This window comes from Oreochromis niloticus, linkage group LG10 (assembly GCF_001858045.2).
Source record: "Oreochromis niloticus isolate F11D_XX linkage group LG10, O_niloticus_UMD_NMBU, whole genome shotgun sequence".
In the NCBI taxonomy this organism is placed as follows: Eukaryota; Metazoa; Chordata; class Actinopteri; order Cichliformes; family Cichlidae; genus Oreochromis; species Oreochromis niloticus.
The window spans coordinates 10987070-11006641 of record NC_031975.2 but is presented as its reverse complement, the minus strand read 5'-3'; the positions used below and the strand labels follow the sequence as shown (position 1 = coordinate 11006641).

General features: G+C 41.0%; 1 protein-coding gene across 7 annotated transcripts; it reads right to left on the bottom strand.

Annotated features, from left to right (window-relative positions):
• Positions 1-24: 24 nt before the first annotated feature.
• Positions 25-18494, bottom strand: taf1 (TAF1 RNA polymerase II, TATA box binding protein (TBP)-associated factor). Of its 7 annotated transcripts, none has more exons than XM_013265098.3 (41): positions 18174-18494; positions 17696-17810; positions 17435-17558; positions 15715-15831; positions 14615-14734; positions 14196-14440; positions 13883-14098; positions 13540-13782; positions 13216-13459; positions 11178-11285; positions 10915-11082; positions 10688-10815; positions 10362-10469; positions 10105-10278; positions 9826-9999; positions 9563-9667; positions 9261-9461; positions 9035-9176; positions 8467-8597; positions 8309-8389; positions 8075-8224; positions 7867-7986; positions 7532-7707; positions 7217-7446; positions 6915-7122; positions 6302-6473; positions 5916-6127; positions 5706-5814; positions 4392-4490; positions 4119-4296; positions 3950-4017; positions 3715-3837; positions 3527-3619; positions 3337-3421; positions 3178-3245; positions 2249-2365; positions 1876-1983; positions 1412-1507; positions 1088-1313; positions 803-974; positions 25-563 (listed from the first exon to the last, which is right to left on the bottom strand). In XM_013265098.3, exons 2-41 carry the CDS (start codon positions 17807-17809, stop codon positions 341-343), a joined length of 5976 nt encoding a protein of 1991 aa, XP_013120552.1. In that variant the 5' UTR covers position 17810; positions 18174-18494; the 3' UTR covers positions 25-340. The 7 variants fall into 7 exon arrangements, with proteins under 7 accessions (XP_013120552.1, XP_013120554.1, XP_013120555.1 ...); XM_013265100.3 differs by having other exon boundaries at positions 6308-6473; XM_013265101.3 differs by having other exon boundaries at positions 7223-7446.
• Between the last annotated feature and the right edge of the window lie 1078 nt (positions 18495-19572).

The window sequence follows — 19572 nt, the reverse complement described above, 5'->3', positions numbered from 1 at the left end:
TCGCATATTAACCCAAAACTCTGATTAAGTCAACTCTCTAAATTTTGACTGACAGGTGGCAAAAAATGGTTTGTTTTTTTTGAGTGATGGAAACAAGCTTCCATAACATTTAACTGAAGCAAAACGGGATAAAACAAAGAAACATCCATATATAAAAAGACAAACTGAAATTTACAAGGTGCAGTTTTTTTTCTACAAGCGGCATAACACCTTCATTTACAAAATAACACTGTACATATTTACCTAAGATTTCCTCATTTGTCCATTTCCTCATTTTTAAAACAGTTTCAGTTTTCGTGATTCTGCAGCAAAAAAAAGCAGAAGAAGAAATCAAAAGAAGCTAATTGTCAGAGTCCATGTCGCTGTCGCCCCCAATAGATCTGAACTCTTCGCTCTCTTCATCTTCGCTGAGCTGGACCTGAGAGAGCACAGCCGGACCTCTCCTCCGTGCCTCGTCTTCTTCGTCTTCTTCCTCCTCCTCGCTGATGCCGTATTCCTCTCCATTTCCCAAACTAGATGGCTGCATCTGACTCTGACTCTCCGTCTCCTCGTAGCTGCCGTAACTGAGATGAAAACCAAGGAAAAACATTTAAAAAAAAATATCAGGACATGGAATGATTCAGTGGTACAGATATGCATACGATAAAGCAATTTAAATACTTCATGACGACAATGAAAATTAAGCTTTAAATGTCATTTTTCCCATCATTAAAATCCTCATTTCCAGATGCACTTTAGTGTTGAGGAGACTGCCATCAATTACATTCTTATGCTTTCATTGTGGTCAGCTGGTCTGCTGTACCTGACATTGCTGTCTTCCATGTGTGGCCCATCAGGCCCATCCCCTTCGTATGACATCATACTTTCGTCCTGCTCCATGCCCATGCGGGCCGTCTCCTGAGTTCTCCGTGGAGGTGCAGGTCGCACATCAACCTCTCTGTCCGAGTCGCTGCCGCTCTCCGATAGTTGTATGGCTGGAAGGTGAGACGCATTTCATCAGGACATTTTACAAGAGAAAGGACATTCTGTGTCCACCAGATTTTGCTATTTACAGATTCTGAATGTTGGAGAATAATTGTGAACCTACAGGAGAATGGGTTGTCACCCTCCTCTTCGCTGGCATCATCCTCTACATCTGACATGAGTAGATCCTGATAGAGCACACTGGCTTGAGCTGGGCGATTAGATCTTCCGTCGCCCTCCTCTTCCTCCTCTTCCTCCTCGTCATCCTGGTCATGCACCCGCCTGCGAGGAGGTAGCAACAACTCCTCGTCATCGTCCTCGTACTCCTGATCTCCTTCTGCATCCTCTGCCTTCAGACACAGATCACAAAAAAAACGAGGTAAATAAGAACCGAGGCAGTTTACATCTGTGTGTATGTGCTCAGTATCAGTAAATCTGTATTTCTTACAGGAGCAGGAGTCTTGGGTTTGCCATCGTCATCCTCATCAAAGCCTTCGATATCCACATCAGACTCTTCTTCCCCTGGTCTTCTGCTGTGCCGTCCCTGAGAGGTAGAATGAAAAGGGTCAGGAAACAAACTTGCCTAAAAGATGGCCCTGTCACTGTTTACTGCGGTGTTTACTGTTGACATTTTCTCATGTGATCTCTGGACAATGTCTGCAGAATCAGGTCAAAGTGCAGTATGAATTTTCCCCTTTGCCTGAATCAGACATCAATCAGACATCAGTGTTCAGGTCTGCAGTACTTGAGTAAAAACAGCTACACAGACAGGTAACAAATCAAGGGTGAAAAAAAACTGTCACCTGTGTGGAAGGTGGTACAACAGAAATGCCTACTGAAGCGGGATGCTTTGAGGATAGATACAAGAGGGGTGGGCATGTGGCTGCAAGACTTATTTCTGTCTCTCCATACCTGCCCCCCTCTCTTCTCTGGAGCACCCACTAGAGGTCCCTCAGAGAAAAGGCTGCTGGGCTCTCTGGGCAGACTCCCCGAAGCCCCGCTGTCAAACAAATCAGCAGGCTGGCCAACACCGCACAGAGACACGGACAAAGAGACACGGCAAAGAGGGCAGGAACGAAGGAGAAGAACAGGTTGGGAAAAAGAAGACACTACGGTAAAGAAACTAGATTGTACAAATGAAACGTGAAAGTCTGGAAAGGAGAGTTAGTGCAAAGAACAAGTGAAGGAGAAGCAATACAAGGAGTGGCAAGGAAGCTACTGCACGCGGAAAAGTTTAGAGTACTTGGTTTGGCCTAAAGGAACTAGGCCCTGGATGCTGTCTTACCTGAGGTGTGTATGGCCCAGGCGTCATTGGCTCCAGACTCTCTAGGTCTGCTGCATCTAGAGCTGCCTCTTTAGCAGTAGAGATGTCTTTCTCCAATTGAGTCAAGTGCTCATCATACTGCAAACACAATAAATGGTGACTATTTCTAAAGCGGATGGGTTTTTTTTCTTGTTTATATGTGTTAAAAATACAATACAAGCAACACAATTCTGTAAGTATTCCAAATATTTCACAGTCTGATTTTACACACCTGGGTTTCACATCTCCACTCGGTGTCAATACAACATTTTTAAAACTACAAGTCAAACTGCCTTTGATTTGCTCCTAACTTTGCTTTGAAACTACTCAATCAAGCAGCCTTATTTAACTTCAAAAGGGCAAAGTAAGGGTGTTTTCACACCTGCAGTGTGTAGTTAGTTTAAATTGAACTCTGGTTTGTTTTCCACTTTGGTGCAGTTTGACTGTGCAGATGTGAACACAGTAATTGCACTCGGGTGTGGACCAAAACAACCAAACCCCAAATTAAAAACAAAAACTGAGTTCCAAATGAACTCCAGAGCAGCTTGTTTGGCAACCTCAACTACAAGGTGCACGTTGCAAGAGTTTAGCTAAAAAAACCACTTCCTGTAGCCATGTATGCTTTGTATTCTGGGATACGGCTACTATAGATGTGCGAAAGTCTGTATGGGCTAGCAACTAGCTGCGAAATGACACAACACCTGGATAAACGTGCTCCCGGCCCAGACGCATTTGGCCATAAAGCAGACTGAAAATTGTCATGTGGTTTGTAGTGACACATTTTAGTTTGCTTGGAGTTCATCTGAATTTTTCTCAGTGTGAACAGCTACAAATTGACAAACTCATCAACTGATTCAGTCCAGTATAAACAAACTACAGGTCTGAAAACACCCTAAGAATCTTCTACACACCTCTGCCAAAGTCTGCTTGCACACATTAACAATCTCGAGAGCTGTCTTGGTGTAAGGACTGTCTGAACCTGTCAAAGACACACAAGATAGTCAAAGTTAGTCAAACCTCTTTTAAGAGAGATTAAATGCTGAGGTAACATTATCCATAAAAGCATTTACCATTATACTTGATGCTGTTGGTGTGGATGAGACTGACATCTGAAAGGAACGTCTCTCGGTTCTGATATTTATGTTTGGAGATGTTCTGTCGAAATTAAACACAGACACACTAACAGGGTGCTTCTTCGTGCTGCTGCCAAAATTAAATGATTCTAGGTGCTATAAGTCTGGCATCCTGTGAGCCTCTCACCTTGCGGATACTCTCCAGATCCATGGGGTTCACAATAACTTTATAATAATCCGGCACAAACTTTTTGTTGACGGGATGGTGAAATGGCCACGACTACAAAGAGGAGAAGAGTGGAAGAACAAGCCTTAGATTATTATCTGATTCTATACTGATCACTGTTCTCAAACCGACTGAAGGAGGTGACTTACTTCAGGAACCACCATCATTTTCTGGGTTACAATGTTGTCCAAGATGAAGGAGAAGGCCACCTGATCATCATCATCTAGCAGAGGGTTGATGGCTTTCTCCAGCCTCACCAGCCTGTCCTCCTTCTGCAAACATACACAGATTTGACAGTTGATGAGGAAACTAATAAAAAAAAAAAAAGGGCGGGGGGGGGGGGGATAAGACCAAATCATGGCAATGATGTTTACATCCACTCACCTCTTTCAGTTTAGCATCACACAGATCCAACATGGACTGTGCAACTTGTGTTATTGGATGTTTTGCCCCTGGTGAGACAAAAACAGAAAGCCATCTCAACAAACTGGTGAAGGTTTGAAATCTCACTGAATCCACGCTGAGTCTGTTAAGCGTGTTCCTGTAACTCTACCGTTGTAGGTGGCACTGTTTTTGACAATAAGCTCCACTGCTTCACGGAACTCCTCCCTCGACGGGTACATCCGCTTGCGCACATTCTCCCTTAGTGTCTGCAGGTCCATGGGCCGCGTGATGATCTTATAGTAGTCCTTCACAACTTTGGCATTGACTGGCGTGTGGAACGGGTATGTCTACAATGAAGAGGTAGATGTAATAAAGGTGAAGCTGGATAGGAACAAAGAACAGAATTTTAAGGTAAAGTGAACGTGTTGTAGACGCCTCTTACATTGGGGTGATCCCGCATGTCGTTGATGATGCTTTCTAGCACAGAGGACAAGGTCACCATGGGATCTGTGCGCCTGCGGTGGATGGCCTTGTGTGGTTTCTGAAAGAAAAAAAAAAGAAGACTTAAATCATCTATTAAAGTGACCCTCACCTTACAATCCAGTGAAATTCAGATCATTTTATAATTTTATTAACTTATAGTGCCCTTAAACTCATTTTACATTGTGGGCCAATACAGACTACTTTGATCTTAAGTGGGCTGGACCAGTGAAATTTTACACACTATAAATGTGTATTATTACAGAAAAGTTTTTGTAGTTCATTACCCAGACTGTCCTGCAATTACAAAATAAAAGACTTTGTTAATTCAAAGATAATGTATTGTTTTTCTGTGAACCCACTGTAAAAAATAAAATAAAATAAATAAATTATATAGCAGATGGTGAAAAAACAGGAATTTTCTATCATTTAATTGTTTGTCTATTACTTTGGTCTAGTATGAATGGCAATTGAGGGGGCATCCTTATCAAAAGAAAAGCTCTAAAACTTATTAAATAATAGATAAAAGCTCAAAATCTATGCATCCTTCACATTTACCAGCGTCGTCCAGTTGGCTGGATTGAAGTCTTTGCCGGGCTAATTCTGGCCCCGAGCCTTATGTTTGACACCCCTGTCCTACAAAGAAGACCTGCTGAGTCCTTGTAACAGCAGCCAGCCTCTCTGATCATCTGTTCCAGTGTTCCACACTCTTATTTTAAATCCAGTAGAAACCACTCTTTTCAACCTGTAGCTCCTAAACTTTACAACAGCATTCCCCAAGACCCTTTCACACAGGAAATAGCATGCACACAGAAAGTGGCATACACTGTGTTAACCGCTAGGTTGAGCAAATGGCCCAAAATGTCTGTTGCTCTGGCCGGTGCACACTTCTTGAATTTCTATGCTCCCCAGTTGGCGCACAAAATTGTTATTGAGTGGCACAAACCATAGAAAAGAATGAGTTTGCAGGGCACGCTGCTGTAAGCCTTTTGGGTCATCTAATTAGTGGTAGCTGAAAACTCAGATCCATAGGTTAGCTTCTCCCTAGTCTTTCATACATTATTTTGGGCTCATGTTCACATATAATGTGTTTATGGATGTGTGTAATGTAGGAATAAACATATAAGACCTATGTGGTGTGTTTGTGACATGTCCACTTATCTTTAATGTGGTTTTATCCGAGATATGAAATACAGTGTGCTTTAAAAACTTTACAAATAAAGTTTTTATCATCATCATAATGTTGCATGGCAACAATCTGTATAAGGATGCTTACATTGAGATAGTCACAATGGACTGCACTGCCTACACGTCTCTTCTTCTTTGGTGGTAGCTGTTGTTTTGGGAACTTGAGCACCAAAGACTTTCTGCGCACTTCATCAGCGCTGTAACAAATTAGACACAGATCCATTTATTGTAAATGTAGCAAATGAGTAAAACATAGTTTGCAAAACATGGGAAATTTAAATCTAATTTTTTTTTATACCTTTCAATGAGCTGTTTGCCCAGCACAATCTTGGTGCCCTCCACCTTAATCAGTTCCTCATTGTCATTGTGGATGACTGTCTTTTCCAGCTCCTCCTCCTGCTCCTCTGTCATGGCGACTGGGTTGGAGGGTGGGGCATTGGTTTGATAGTAAAGTGGGCAGAACTTGTTTGTTCTCATGTGTCCAATGGCGCCACATGCACCGCACTTTAGCTAGGGAAAAGAGGAAAACATTAAGGAACACGAGGATAATCTAGCAGGGCTATATTATAAGAAGAAGAACTGTTCAAGGCAAACTGGCTGTAGGTTTTGAATTTTGTGCACTACCATGAAGCTTGTGAGGAAAAAGTGAAAGAAAGGCATATAGTACTGAATCGGCAAGCTTACTTTTACCTTGAGGTCTGGTCTCTCTTTGACCTTCTTGGTCTTCTTCTCTGGAGGCCCCTTGATCTTATCCTTCTCTTGGTTTCTCTTCAGCCTCCTCAGCTGCTCCTGAATACGCCGGCGCTCCTTCCGCATCTCTTCTCTGTGCTGCTCATCAAAGAGGGCAAACTTTCGTCTGTAAAAAGATTTAAAAAAGAAAAACAAGGACCTTTAACATTCACAGGTTTACAAAAAGAGGTCTGAGTTAAGTGACAGTCCATTTTTTTCCTTCTTAGTAATTTAATCCATACCCATGAATTAGATTAATCCTCTGGTTACACCATACAACACCAACAAGAAAAGGTTTCTGCATATTTAACAGATGTATCAAAAAATATTAAAACTAATTCGAATTTTAAACAAAGTCGCGGAAAAGTCGTGAGTCATAATCACTGGTATCACTGGTTTCTGTGCGTTAACCACAGCTCTATAAACATAGACTTTGCTGGGTCAAAATTACTTTATTTTAACTGTTACATAATAGCACCAATAAATACAGAACCAGTCCGATGGGATACTTCCAAGAACCAAATAATTATTTTTTAATTAAACTGACTTTAATTACAGTCACACTCACATGAATTCATCATCCTTGGTGGTTCTAATCCTGGTGTAGGCGTCGATGACTGCAGCTTTACGCACAGTTTCACAGCGGACATACTCTTTGCCGTCTTCATCTCTGAAGGTGCGATAGATCTTGAGTCGGCGTCCCGTGGCCGAGGAGTTCAGGCTGGTGACGGAGGATGTGTCATCATCTTTGTGGGAGCTGGTGGACAAGGAACTGGCTGTAGAGTGAAGAGAAGTAAAGTTCACAGTTATATACTCAATTTTTTGTCCTTAACATTAAGACTGTGTTTAATATCACAAAAGGACACTTACATATACCTTTACGCCGCTCCTTGCGCCCCTTGTCACGATCGCTCTCTTCACCCATCAGCATCCTCTGCAGCTCCTTCCTCTCCTGCTCTTCCCTCTCACGGGAAAGTTGGGTGCTGGTCTTCTTGTTCTGCAGCATGTTCTCAATGTTCCTACCCATCTCGTCAAAGTCACTATCCTCTGCTGAACTGCTGTCTGTGTCTGTTGAGAGCACCTCTGTAGACTCCAACACTCTGAGATGGGGGTGCAATAAGATACAGAAGTTAAAGTGTGCAGGATCCTCGATAAAACACTCATAATGCTGAACTGGAAACTCACTTGTTCTGCAAGTCAAAGATCCTTTGGCACTCTTCCTTGTAACGCTCCTGGTGTTCAGCAACAGAAAAACGAGAGCCTCTGGCAAACTTACTCATGGGTCCCTCGCCTGAGCGTGCCTGCTCTGTGGACATGGTCCTGACCACGTCAATAACTTCCCAACGTGACAGTTTCTTGATCTGACACACAGACAGAAACACTTTAGAACCTTTAAAAATCACCTTAAAACTAAAGCCTTTTCTGCGTTTCTATTGGTTGTTCAGATCAAACCTAATCAGGGGAAAGCTTGACAATGTCTCGCATCTGCTTAAAGTGCTTGAACATCACCCTGGTCTCACCTCCTCCTCTGGCACACCAAACTTGCGCAGCAGCTGCTTGGCATTCTTCAGTGAGAGCCTCCTCAGATCAGCATCTGTCCCTGTGACTGTCTTCTTCACTGGTTGTGGCTCTTTGTCATCCTGCAAAATCACCAGAAACAAACTTGTCAGCATTACATGTCATATAAGTAACGCTGAGGCGGCAGAATTTGACTTAAGACACTCAGACCTTCTGTTGAGTGGGCTTGTTGGGCACTTTCACATAGGAGAAACCTTCTCCACAGCCTGTGGGATCAGCCACACCTGTAACCTCTAACAGGCACTTTCCCTTCATGGCAGAAATGAAGGCTCTGGTTGTGTTCCAAGGAGCTGTCCGCACCTGGAGGGTGACACAGAATCAGAATGGTGTCATCTCAAGTCTGTATTAGTTAACTTTATTGTGAGGAAGAGTTTCGGTTGATACCTCATCATCAATCTTCATTTGAAAGTCCTCTTCATTCTCTTCCTCTGGAGCAAAGAAGGATTTCTCACCATATCCAGCATCCTTAAGGGGTGAAAAAACTTGATGAAACAGACACTAAATAGATACAAATGAAGATACATGTAGGTAATAGCTGTTACCTTCAGCCTTTGCTCTGCTACCAGCATGCTGTAATAAGCGCAACACTGCTCCGGAGAAACCATGGCCCTGATCTCTTCTTCTGTTGGCAGTCTGAAATCAGGCTTCAGCACCCACCAGTTTGAGTCCATTCCTGCCATGAGGACGAGCACACAAATCATTTATACCCATCTGCCTAATCATAGAGTGCAGTGTGGTAAGCAAAAATAATTGAAATCATTGCTTTATTCCCATTATTGTCACACTGTAGAAAATATGCTGCGGTTATACCACACAGTCACACCCTGTCTCCTTATTCCGTCCTTACACTACATCATACTTCTGGGGTAAAATCCATAGTAGGCATAAAAAGCTCCTTCAATGCTCAGAATCCTGTCTGTCATTTCAGGGCGCACGCACACACACACACACACACACACACACACACACACACACACAGCTGACCCCATGCAACTTCAAAGTGCACAGAATCTTTTTATGCCCCAAATATTTCCCCGACTCAACACAAGTTAGTCTAATCCATGATGATCATCACTAAACAATCGACACGGTCAAACGTGTGAAGTCTACCTGTACGTTTGAAGTCAGCACACAGTTTAAGTCGCTTCCTGATGCTGCTTTCTGAGTGTGAGGGGAAAGCTTTTTTTATATCCTCCATGCGGATTCTCCGCGGCCGGTCCTTACTCTTCCAGAACAAGCGATAAATGAACACCTGCAGAACACAGAAGTGATAGGTCAGCTATGTGCAGACAACAGCCGAGCTCTAAATAAAAAAGAAATATATAAATAAAAATACCTGCAGGAAGTCTCTGATGTGAGTATTGGCTCGTTTGGAGTTTGGCCCTGGAACTTCAAACAATGGGCACTCCTGACCAACTACAAAAATGTCCACAATCTCTCTAATGTAGTAGCCGTGTCGTGTTCGTATAACCAAGAAATCAGTCTCGGGCATCTTGTGAAGGTAGATTGGAGCACGGAAGAGGTTGTTCTCAAAAGCCTGAGGAAAAGGCAAACCATCATACAGTTTGCCATGATAACAGAACAGAGAGATTTTATATATATGCACAGATCTGGTTATTTCCCTGATACGGTGCTGACCTGGAGAAGCTGTCCGGGATGCAGAGAACCCAGGAAAGGGGATGTGTGACAGTACACAGTCTCTCCATATTTACAATCAGGTGCTCCAGGATCTTTTCCAGGTTTCTGAAAAGCACAGTAACAGCATCATAATAATGAGTGAGAAATGACAATTTGATGATCTGGTGGATTTCATCATGTTTTAAAAATCACACGTCAAATTTCTCAGCAGAGCAGAACATAAGTGCAAAGTTAGTACAATAGAAATCCAATGTCAAGCTCACTCTTTTGTAGTAGTTCTTGATTTTGGTTGCCATGCCAACTTGCATGATGAGAGGAGCGTATTCTTCACTGTATTCAGCCAGAATCAGATCTCCGTCTTTGCCTGTCAAGTCCTGCGGGGTCCGCATGAAGAACATGTCTCCTCCTCCTGATGCCTGCCGCTCTTGTTCTCGCATCTATAAAAGATTATATATTCAGTACACGTCAACATTAAAATGACAACATTTAAACACTACATATTTATCTCTACACTCACAGTGTAATAGTGCTTGAGGACATACCTTGGCCTTCTTCTTTATGTGTTTGAGCAGAGGCTGAGCAGGGTGTGGACCCGGCTGAGCCACAGCTCCAAATGAGTACTTCTTCAGAGCTGGACGATGGAACTGGCGAAGCTTCATGGGTCCCATGTGAGTGGGGAAGAAGGGCTGCCGCAGCTCCAGGGCTGGGATGGAGTGCTGTCAACAAGACAAAAGTTTTCATATTACACAACGCAATTAGCTTTTAAGCTTTATATTCACTGTTATAAACTACCATTTACCTGAATGATGTTGCCACCGAAGGTTCCCCTCAGGCCTTGCTGTTTGGGGTAGTAGAACTCATCATTGGACAGATTCCAGGGGTCTTTGACCTCAGGTTGGGACATGTTCTGTGTTGAGAGAAAGCATACAGAGCACTCAAAGTGCTGCTATTCTATAATTCTATTTTTTTAAGTTTAGAAATGTTCCTGAGCATTTCCCTCTTACAGTCGTGCATTTTTTATGTAGCCCTTTTTATTCCCTCTTAGATATTTTTACGTTCTTCTTCAAACAAACCACATCTCCAGTACAAATCAGCAGCAAATAATCAAGATTGCCTTTGCCGTACCTGCTGTGGCTCATCTTTTATCACGCCCGTTTTCCCCAGCAGGATGCGGCTCTTCTTGATTGCAGTTTCCTTCTTATTCTCTTTTGATGGCGAGTGGGAGGTCGTCTCCTCCTTTTCATCAGGAATTTCTTCAAGTGACAGCAGCATAACACAGATTTTTTTAAAAAGAGACTAAAACAAGTGAAAACATAACAGAAGAAGTGGCAGATAAAGCTTTTTGACTATACCTAGAATTATGTTCTCATCATTGGGATCCAGTGTAAGAACAGGCGGCTCAAGCATGTGATCCATCTCCTGGTCATCCCAGATAATGTTGTCTTCCCAGCGTCCATATACCAACTCTTCATTATCAATAGGAAAAATGGAGAACCAAAGACAGTCTTCGTCCTGGGAGGCTGTAATGGGACAAAAACACATGAATACAAAACAAACAGTGAGAAATTATCTTGAAACAGGAAGGACTGAAATGCGACCAAAAGCGTGAACTGACCTTGATTATCGTGGCTGTTTTTGTCCCGCTTTGAACCAGAAATCGAAGCAGCTTTGGGCATGGGTGGAGGTGTAGGTGGGACCAGTTGAGAATTACTTCTTGTCAGACCTTTAAAATTAAACAGATGTTAGGGCTAGGGCTGGGCCATACCATACCGTTCACGGTAATACCGGTGTAATTTTGGGCAACGATAGGAAAATGAAATATCGCGATAGAATATGAGTAAAACGCACATGCTCAGTGCCTATGTTTACATACGCACATGGCGGCGATGCAGAATGAGAAGAGCGAAAGTGGATCGTTAAATGAAACGGATGAACCAGAATTGGTTTGTAAAAATGCTGCAACTTCAGTGGTGTGGAACTGGTTTAGCTTTCGTCAGTCAGATACACAACAAAGCACTATTTTTGGTAGAGCATGCTAGCGGGCGTCGTTATTACCATGTTGTTTGGAAAATACGGCACACTTAAAATCAATCCTTTGATTTGTCTGAAAATCGGCAGTGCCCCTTATAATCCCGTGTGCCTTATGTATGAATTCTGGTTGTGTTTACTGACCTCGAAACGATTTTATGTGGAACACGGCGCTCGAAAATCTGTCAAATGTTTTAGTACGACTTTGCTAAGCTACGAACCCGCACCGCTTGATGGATTGTCGGAGCATTACGGCTACCGTAGGCAGGCGCCTCGCGTAGTGATACGTACTGTGCTTCAACATAATATTACCGTATTGTAGGGCTGCACGATTAATCGTTAGAAAATCGCGATCTCAATTCATACTTATGTGCGATCTCATTTCCAACTGACAACGATTTAAAAAAAACAAAAAAAACAAAACAAAAGACAACAACGATTGTACCGCATTTCGATCCGGGACGTAATCTGCATGAAAACAAGCGCTCACTCTTCCTGCTCAACAAATGACAAGGGCGGGGCCTTATACCACGTGATACAGAAGCTGTGCCGTGTGATGCTCAAATTGGCAGGGAAAAAAACAACGGAGAACACGTCAGGGATGACGAGAAAGTGACAGGAGAAAATCCGTCCCGGTCAACCACCCAAACATCAATAACGGGAACCTTATACAGCGCTTCCCTATACACGTCGAACTCCCGCAGGCACAAAGAAACTACGGAGGCTATCACTTATCACCTGACCAAAGATATGGCTCCCATCAACACTGTGCAAAACGAGGGATTTAGGAAAATGATCAACACCCTCGACAAACGCTACACAGTGCCGTCCCGCAACTATTTTTCTATTGTTGCACTACCTGCTCTATACACGCAGTGTCAAGCAATGGTGGAGACGGAATTACAAGCAGTACAACATTTTGCGGCAACCACAAAATGTGAGGCATTTGTTGTTTTTATGTTTATTTATTGTTTTTATGTTCAGTCTCAACTGCTATGAAGTTGATGTGCAGTTAATAAGTGCAATAAATATTTATATTGGAAAAGAAAATCGTGAGAGAATCGTGATCTCAATTCTAAGCAAAAAAATCGTGATTCTCATTTTATGCAAAATCGTGCAGCCCTACCGTATTGTGTGTGTATAACCTCTTTTTAAGTTTTGTGGATATTAGACATGGTTTTGCTGAGGATATGTCGGCCGATTTCCACTGGAAATGCCTTTTGGTTAAACTGTCACCAAGGAATTTGCACTGTTACATTTTTATATAACTCATAGCACATAAAAAACAGCTGCTTGTTTAAGTGAAAATACAGTGATGGGGTTTTTTGCACTAATAAAGTTGTGGAGTTGTAAAGTATTTTGTCTAGTGTCAATTATATCGTCAGTTATATCGTTATCGCAAATTTTCAAATGTATATCGTGATAAATATTTTTGGTCATATCGCCCTGCTCTAGTTAGGGCTTCTTTTAAACACACTCAATATTACATCAGACTCCCCCACCATCAATTATCAATGTTCGTACAACAATACCCCACCACGGTACTGTATTCTGCTAGCATTAAAAAAAAAAAAAAAAAAAAAGACCCACAAAGATTTACTTCTGAATTTTTCCAGCTATCTTACCCTGCTGTGCGTTGTAAGCATTGGCATTACGGGTCATGCTAGAGGGTAGCCATCCTGCAAGACTGGCTCGCTGAGTCTTGGTACCCTTGTGTTTCACGTCCTCCCCGTTCCAAATTATATCATCCTCCCATTGCAGCTGAGTGACCATGAGGAAGAGTTCATTCTCCAAAGCTTTTCTGTCTTTATCTTCATCATCATCATCATCATCACCATCGACAATGTCATTGTCCTCCTGCATCTGGACCTATGGATATATTTCACAACTTTAGCAGGATAATCAGTATCATTTACCTCCTTTTGCTAGAGATGTGTGTATCTGCATACCTCTTGAGAAGTCTCTGTAATTTCATTAGGTGTATCCTGCTTCTGAGGCTCACTGGATTGTAATTCCTTAAGCTTGAACCCATAGTTAAAATTGCTTCCATCCTCAGAGACGCCTAGCATGTCGTACCAGAGCTGGGCTGGACCATATCGCCATTCTGCTACTTTAGGCCGAGACTCTGTCTCCTTGTCCCCATCACCAGAAGTTTGTGAAAACTTTGATTCTACTGGAGCCATCATGGTTATCTGGACAAAGCAGAATGAATGTAAAATGCTGATTAAACTGACATACTGAGAGAAAACTGCTAAGAGCCTTTTATTACACAAGCATGCAGCAAAGACTTACCTCATCATCAGAAAGGCACTGCTCTGGAGGTGGAGGAAGAGCATACTCATAAACCCATCCAGATTTCTTCTCCTGGCTTTGTTCTGATGGTTCTCCTTCTGGAGGAGGTGTCCCAGGCTGATGGTCTCTATGTTTTCGCTTCTTTTTCCTGCGGGCGCTCCTCCAAACCGATGGCACATTCTTTCCAGGACCAAACAGGCGCAAGAACCGGAGCACCTGGCAGCACATTCAAGAAAATGGATTTAATGCACTCCTTCAATTTAAAATGTTGATAAAAATGAACCTTGAGTATGTGTAAATAAAGATGCTGTACTTTTCCAGGCCTAAACTCTGGGAAGAGCTCTGTGACACCTGGCAATGCTTTGGCGGCATCTTTCTGCATGATGCCAGCCAGAGGGAGTGTGAGAATGTCCGCAGAACCACCGGCCCCTGAACCCTGACAAGGACGATCGGTTTCTGACTCAGAGTCTGAGGAGCTGCTGAAGTCAATCTTATCTGCTGTAGAGGATGGTGCGATGATGGAAGGCAGGATGATGCCATCCCCATCTTCCCCAACTGCTGCAGGTGACAGTAATAAATCAATGGAGCAGTAGAGGTCATCAAAGTTTTTGATGAAAATTATTTGATCAAAACAAGCATGCATTGCGATTTAATTTAATACATTATGAGAGAAAGACTATTCCAAACCCAATTAATCTTTTAGGAAGTAATCACAAGCAACTATGTACTTACCATTTGTGCTCTGAGTGGAGGGTTCCTCTTTCTTAGATGTAGGAAGAGTTGGTGGTGGTGGAGGGGGCATGAGCTTAGAGTCAATATCCTCACAATCAGCATCATAGTCATCCTCATCATCTAGGAATAAAGAGTTCGAGAGTATTTTTTATTAACATAGTCATGAGGAAAAACACAGGACTATGCAGCCATGTGAAAAACTAAGTACATCCTTACTGTTTCCATAGGAATTAAAAGGGTAACTGGCTGATGCGTTCAATTGTGTGTTAACACAACGCCATGATCTACCCAGGTGGGGATGCCCCAGAAAATTCACCGCAAGGTCAGACCATGCAAGACCAATGTGGAGATATAATATAATGCGCAATTCCATGTTTGGCAAAACCAAACACAACATCTTAACACAAACACCTCAGCTTGCAGTCATTAAGTCAACCATGATCTCCTCGGTACAACAAAATATTCCAGAGTCAAATGTGAGGGCATCTGTCTGACAGATAAAGGCCGGCCCAATAATGGCTCATGCAACAGGACAATGATCCGAACAACAGCAGCAAATCTAAAACAGAATTGTTGCAAAAGAAAAGAATCAGGGTGTTGTGAAGTCCAGACCTCAATCTAATTGAAATTCTGCAGCATGTCTGCACACCTCAATGAACTGAAGCAACGTCCTAAAGAAGACCAAGCCAAAATTCCTCAACAATAATGTGAGAGACTGAAAGTCATACAAAAAAATTATTATTTCAAGTTGCTGCTGCTAAAGGTGATTCTACAAGCTACTGAAACATGAGGCGTATTTAGTTATAAAGACTTTATGCAGTCCTGTGAAAAGAATAATAATCAATGTTATTTGATGTAAAAAAAGTTAACATAAGTTAACAAACCTTTACCTGTGCAAGTGTTAGAAAAATCTAATATCCAGGTCGTTTTCTTAAAGACTGTATCCAACTAAATGATCTTAAAATGTCATAAAATCTTCAACTGACATAAAATGTTCAAAAGACTTGTTTTGACTGATCATCTACTGACAAGGTAAAAACAATACCCGCCTCACTGTCTCCACAGTTAATCATAGTAAGAGCTGTAACATTGCTGATCACCTGTTTTCCTGCTGGGCTGCAGAGACCCCATGGCCTGACGGTACTTCTTTGTCTCATCCTCAGCAACTTCACTGATGTCAGAATAATCAACTGCATCCTCAGTGCTCTTCACCCAACCTGGAGAAGGTCAATTATTTTAAAATTTGGTATAGGTTCCAATATGTGAGTATTAATAACATGAAATCTAAACTTAGAAAAGTAACTTGTGCAGTTCCGCAAGGATCTGTTTTGGGACCTAAATTATTTTTTACTTTATATAAATGATATTTGTACAGCCAGTGATACTTTAAAATATGTGATGTTTGCTGATGATACAAACGTATTTTGCTCTGGAAAGGACATAAAGGAATTTCTGAAAACAGTGGAAACAGAACTCATGAAGTTAAATAGATGGTTTGTATTTAATAAACTATCATTGAATGAAAGTAAAAGAAAATTTCTGTTATTTGGAGGCAGTAAAAGTAATTTTAAAGTAAAATTGAATTTAAATAATGTTGAAATTGAAAGAGTATATGAGACAAAATTTAGGAGTAATTATTGATGATAAACTTTGTTGGAAGCCCCACATAGAACATTTGAAACGGAAATTATCCAAGTCTATTTCTATTCTTTATAAAACAAGAGATTCTTTGAATAAGAACTGCCTTTATTTATTGTATACTTCCCTTTGTTTGCCTTATATCAGCGGTCCCCAACCCCCGGGCCTCGGACCGATACCGGTCCGTGAGTCGTTTGGTACCGGGCCGCGAGAGTTGAGGCTCAGGTGTGAAATGTATGGTTTTCAGGGTTTTTATTGGTTTTCAGCGTTATTTTGTTATCGTTTTTATCGTTAACTCGGTTTTCCTGGGTCTTTTCACGTGTGTTATGAATAAATCTTCTTTTTTTCGGTACCGGCACTAGTTTTATTTTGTTGTATTTATCCGCGACACCTTATTGCCGGTCCGTGAAAATATTGTCGGGCATAAACCGGTTCGTGGCGCAAAAAAGGTTGGGGACCGCTGCCTTATATGACCTATTGTGCGGAAATATGGGGGAACACATACAAAACATATTTGGATTCAATTTTTAAATTGCAAAAAAGAGCTATCAGCATAATAAATAAAGTTGGATATAGGGAGTCCACCAACCAGTTTTTTGTAGGATCATCTATGTTAAAATTCATGGACATTATATATTCTAAAACTTTAGAAATGATATATCGAGTGATGAAAAAGAATGTTCCAATTTGTATTTTAAGTATGTTTAAACTAAGAGATGGAAAATATGATTTGAGGGGGTCTTATGTGTTTGAAATACCTAAAGTGAGAACCAATGTTAAGTATAGATGTGTGTCAGTTTTGGGAGTGAAATTATGGAATGGACTTAATGATGAACTGAAGATGTGTTTTTCTTTGTCATTTTTCAGGAAGAATTTAAAAATTTGTATCATACAAGGTTATAGAAATTTGGTTTGATGAATAAGTTTGTGTTGATTTAATTTCTTGATTTATCATTGATTTCTTTTCAAACTGTTATATAACTTATTTATCAATGCTATTTATTTTCTTGGTTAAGGATTTGATTATTCCTATGGGGTAAAGGCTAGGATAATTATAAGCCACAAGGCTTCAGCCTATTCCTTTTTCAGTTACTGTATGATTGAGTACTTTTATGTAAAATGATAATCTGTGTTGTTGTTGTTGACCGAAATAAATTTCACTTCACATATATGTGACCTCACCTTCCGCATCCACGTTGGCAGGGTCTCTGTTTTCTTCCTTATCATCATCCTCATTGGCAGTGATCTCTGTAATAAGTGAGCCCAGACCCAGAGTACCCAAACCAGCTAGATGCTTTTTGGACTCCTGATATGAGGAAATAAGACACAAACAAAACATTTCAACGAACAGTAAAAGCAGACAGCTGTTGAAGAAAATTTAAGTTTGCGAGCTTAAGTGCGCTACTAAATGTTTCTGCAGACAAACGTATCAGAAACACCCACGTTATCCAAAACACTGTCATCTTCTAGCTGCCCATCTTCGTTGATGTTTCCAAAGAGGAAGCCAGTTATAGAGAAAGGGCGATCTTGATCATCGTCACTGTCCGAGTCCGACATCCTACAAGGACAACATTTAGAGTTTAAGCATTTGGACCTTCTAATTTAATTTCCTCGGTCTTCATTACTGGTTTCCGTAATTCTTTGCATTTTACTACTAAGACGTACTATATTAACTTCAGTGTCTCTACTATTGCTTATTAGTAGCATAAAATAGCCATCGTAAGATCAGAGAGTAACTTCACTCAATCTGTTTTTTTGTCATTTATTTTTAAAAAATGAGAAATGAGCTGTGACCTGAACCCTAACTTTACGTTAGCTGCGCTATAATAAAAAACAAAGTTAATCTCAATATTAGTTAGCTAGCCTGAACTTAAGACTGTAAAGCATGCATAAAATAAACTTCCAGTCAACTGCCACTTACCTTTCGATGAGTTCTTTTTAGATTTTGTACGCTTTTGTTTTAGCCAGCTCGATTTATCTTCTGAATGCTAATAGATGAGGCTAAGTAAGTTAGCTAATATTAGCTAGACAAAACAACTTGTAATACGGTGACTAAAATCCGTGCACTTAAGCATATTTTACCCTGGCCCTAGACTAACTTTACGAAGTCAAACAATAAACACTCTAACTCATTAAACGCAGTATATACATAGTCGGGTAAGGGTTGTTTTTATTTGTATTACTGTCACGCACTGCAGCGATCTGCAGACTGGACTAGCCAAACTAGCGGAAAGTCCCAGTGACCCGGATGAAAAATGTGACGCATTCAGGTACTCTCTGAAACGTTGGAATTAGTGGAGTTCGTTACAAAAGGTACAATATTTTTCACTAGTAATTCGCAAACGCCTGTCATTGTCTTTACGCTTAGTATTAGGTTATAATAAATTTAATAATATTGAATTTTTGCCCATACTCATTCCATAGCAATAAAACGAATCTGTTTCGACCATACTTTATACTCTATTCACTACAGTTTTATGGTTTATGGTTGTGTTGTATAGCCCATTTTAATTAACTTGCCAAATGGAACCCCTGCCCCTACACCAACTCAAAATTTGCTCAATTTATCACAAATAACTTTAATTATATGCCCTTACAGTACACACATCTTAAAATACTTTCTGTGACATGGTGCCCCTAAAGCTGTTGGGGAATCAGTGTTTACTGAAAACCTTTCAAGATGAATTCAAAACTTACTATAGCCAACTGGTCCTACGGTTTTTACTTTTTTTTTGTTCTAAAAATTAGAACAACTTGTGTGCACCAGATAGTATTTATTTGTTCTCTATATCAGATGTCAAGTATTTGATACTACCTCTTTACGGTTTAAAATAAGAAGAATCTATCAACAGAATGCGAACAGTTGCTATAACTTTACGTCCAAACTATAAATTATTTTGAGGATTTGTCAACCAAAGTTGAACCAGTGTCAGTCTGTACTTTAATTTAATACCCAGCGCTACCTCTAGGTGATGTTGTGATGCATTTAAAAAAAAAAAAGAAATATGAAAAGCAAAAACAACACTCATCAAACCCAGTCCATTGGTAAAAGGTTACCTGCTGGTGGTGACAGGGAGTGTATAATCACATCTGGAAGCTACTAAAAACATTACAATCCGTACATATTTTTGCTTTGACACAGATGGGATTCCTCACTCAATGGACTCAAGCATTCTTCTTTCAGCTGTTCCATCTGCCGCCATCTCACTCTCTCTCTTACCATCAGGTCTAAATTCAGTATCCTTTACCCAGTATATTCACTCTCCCTCTTCTCCACATGTTCATGCATTAATAAGAGGCCCGCTGAGTAATAAGCAAAA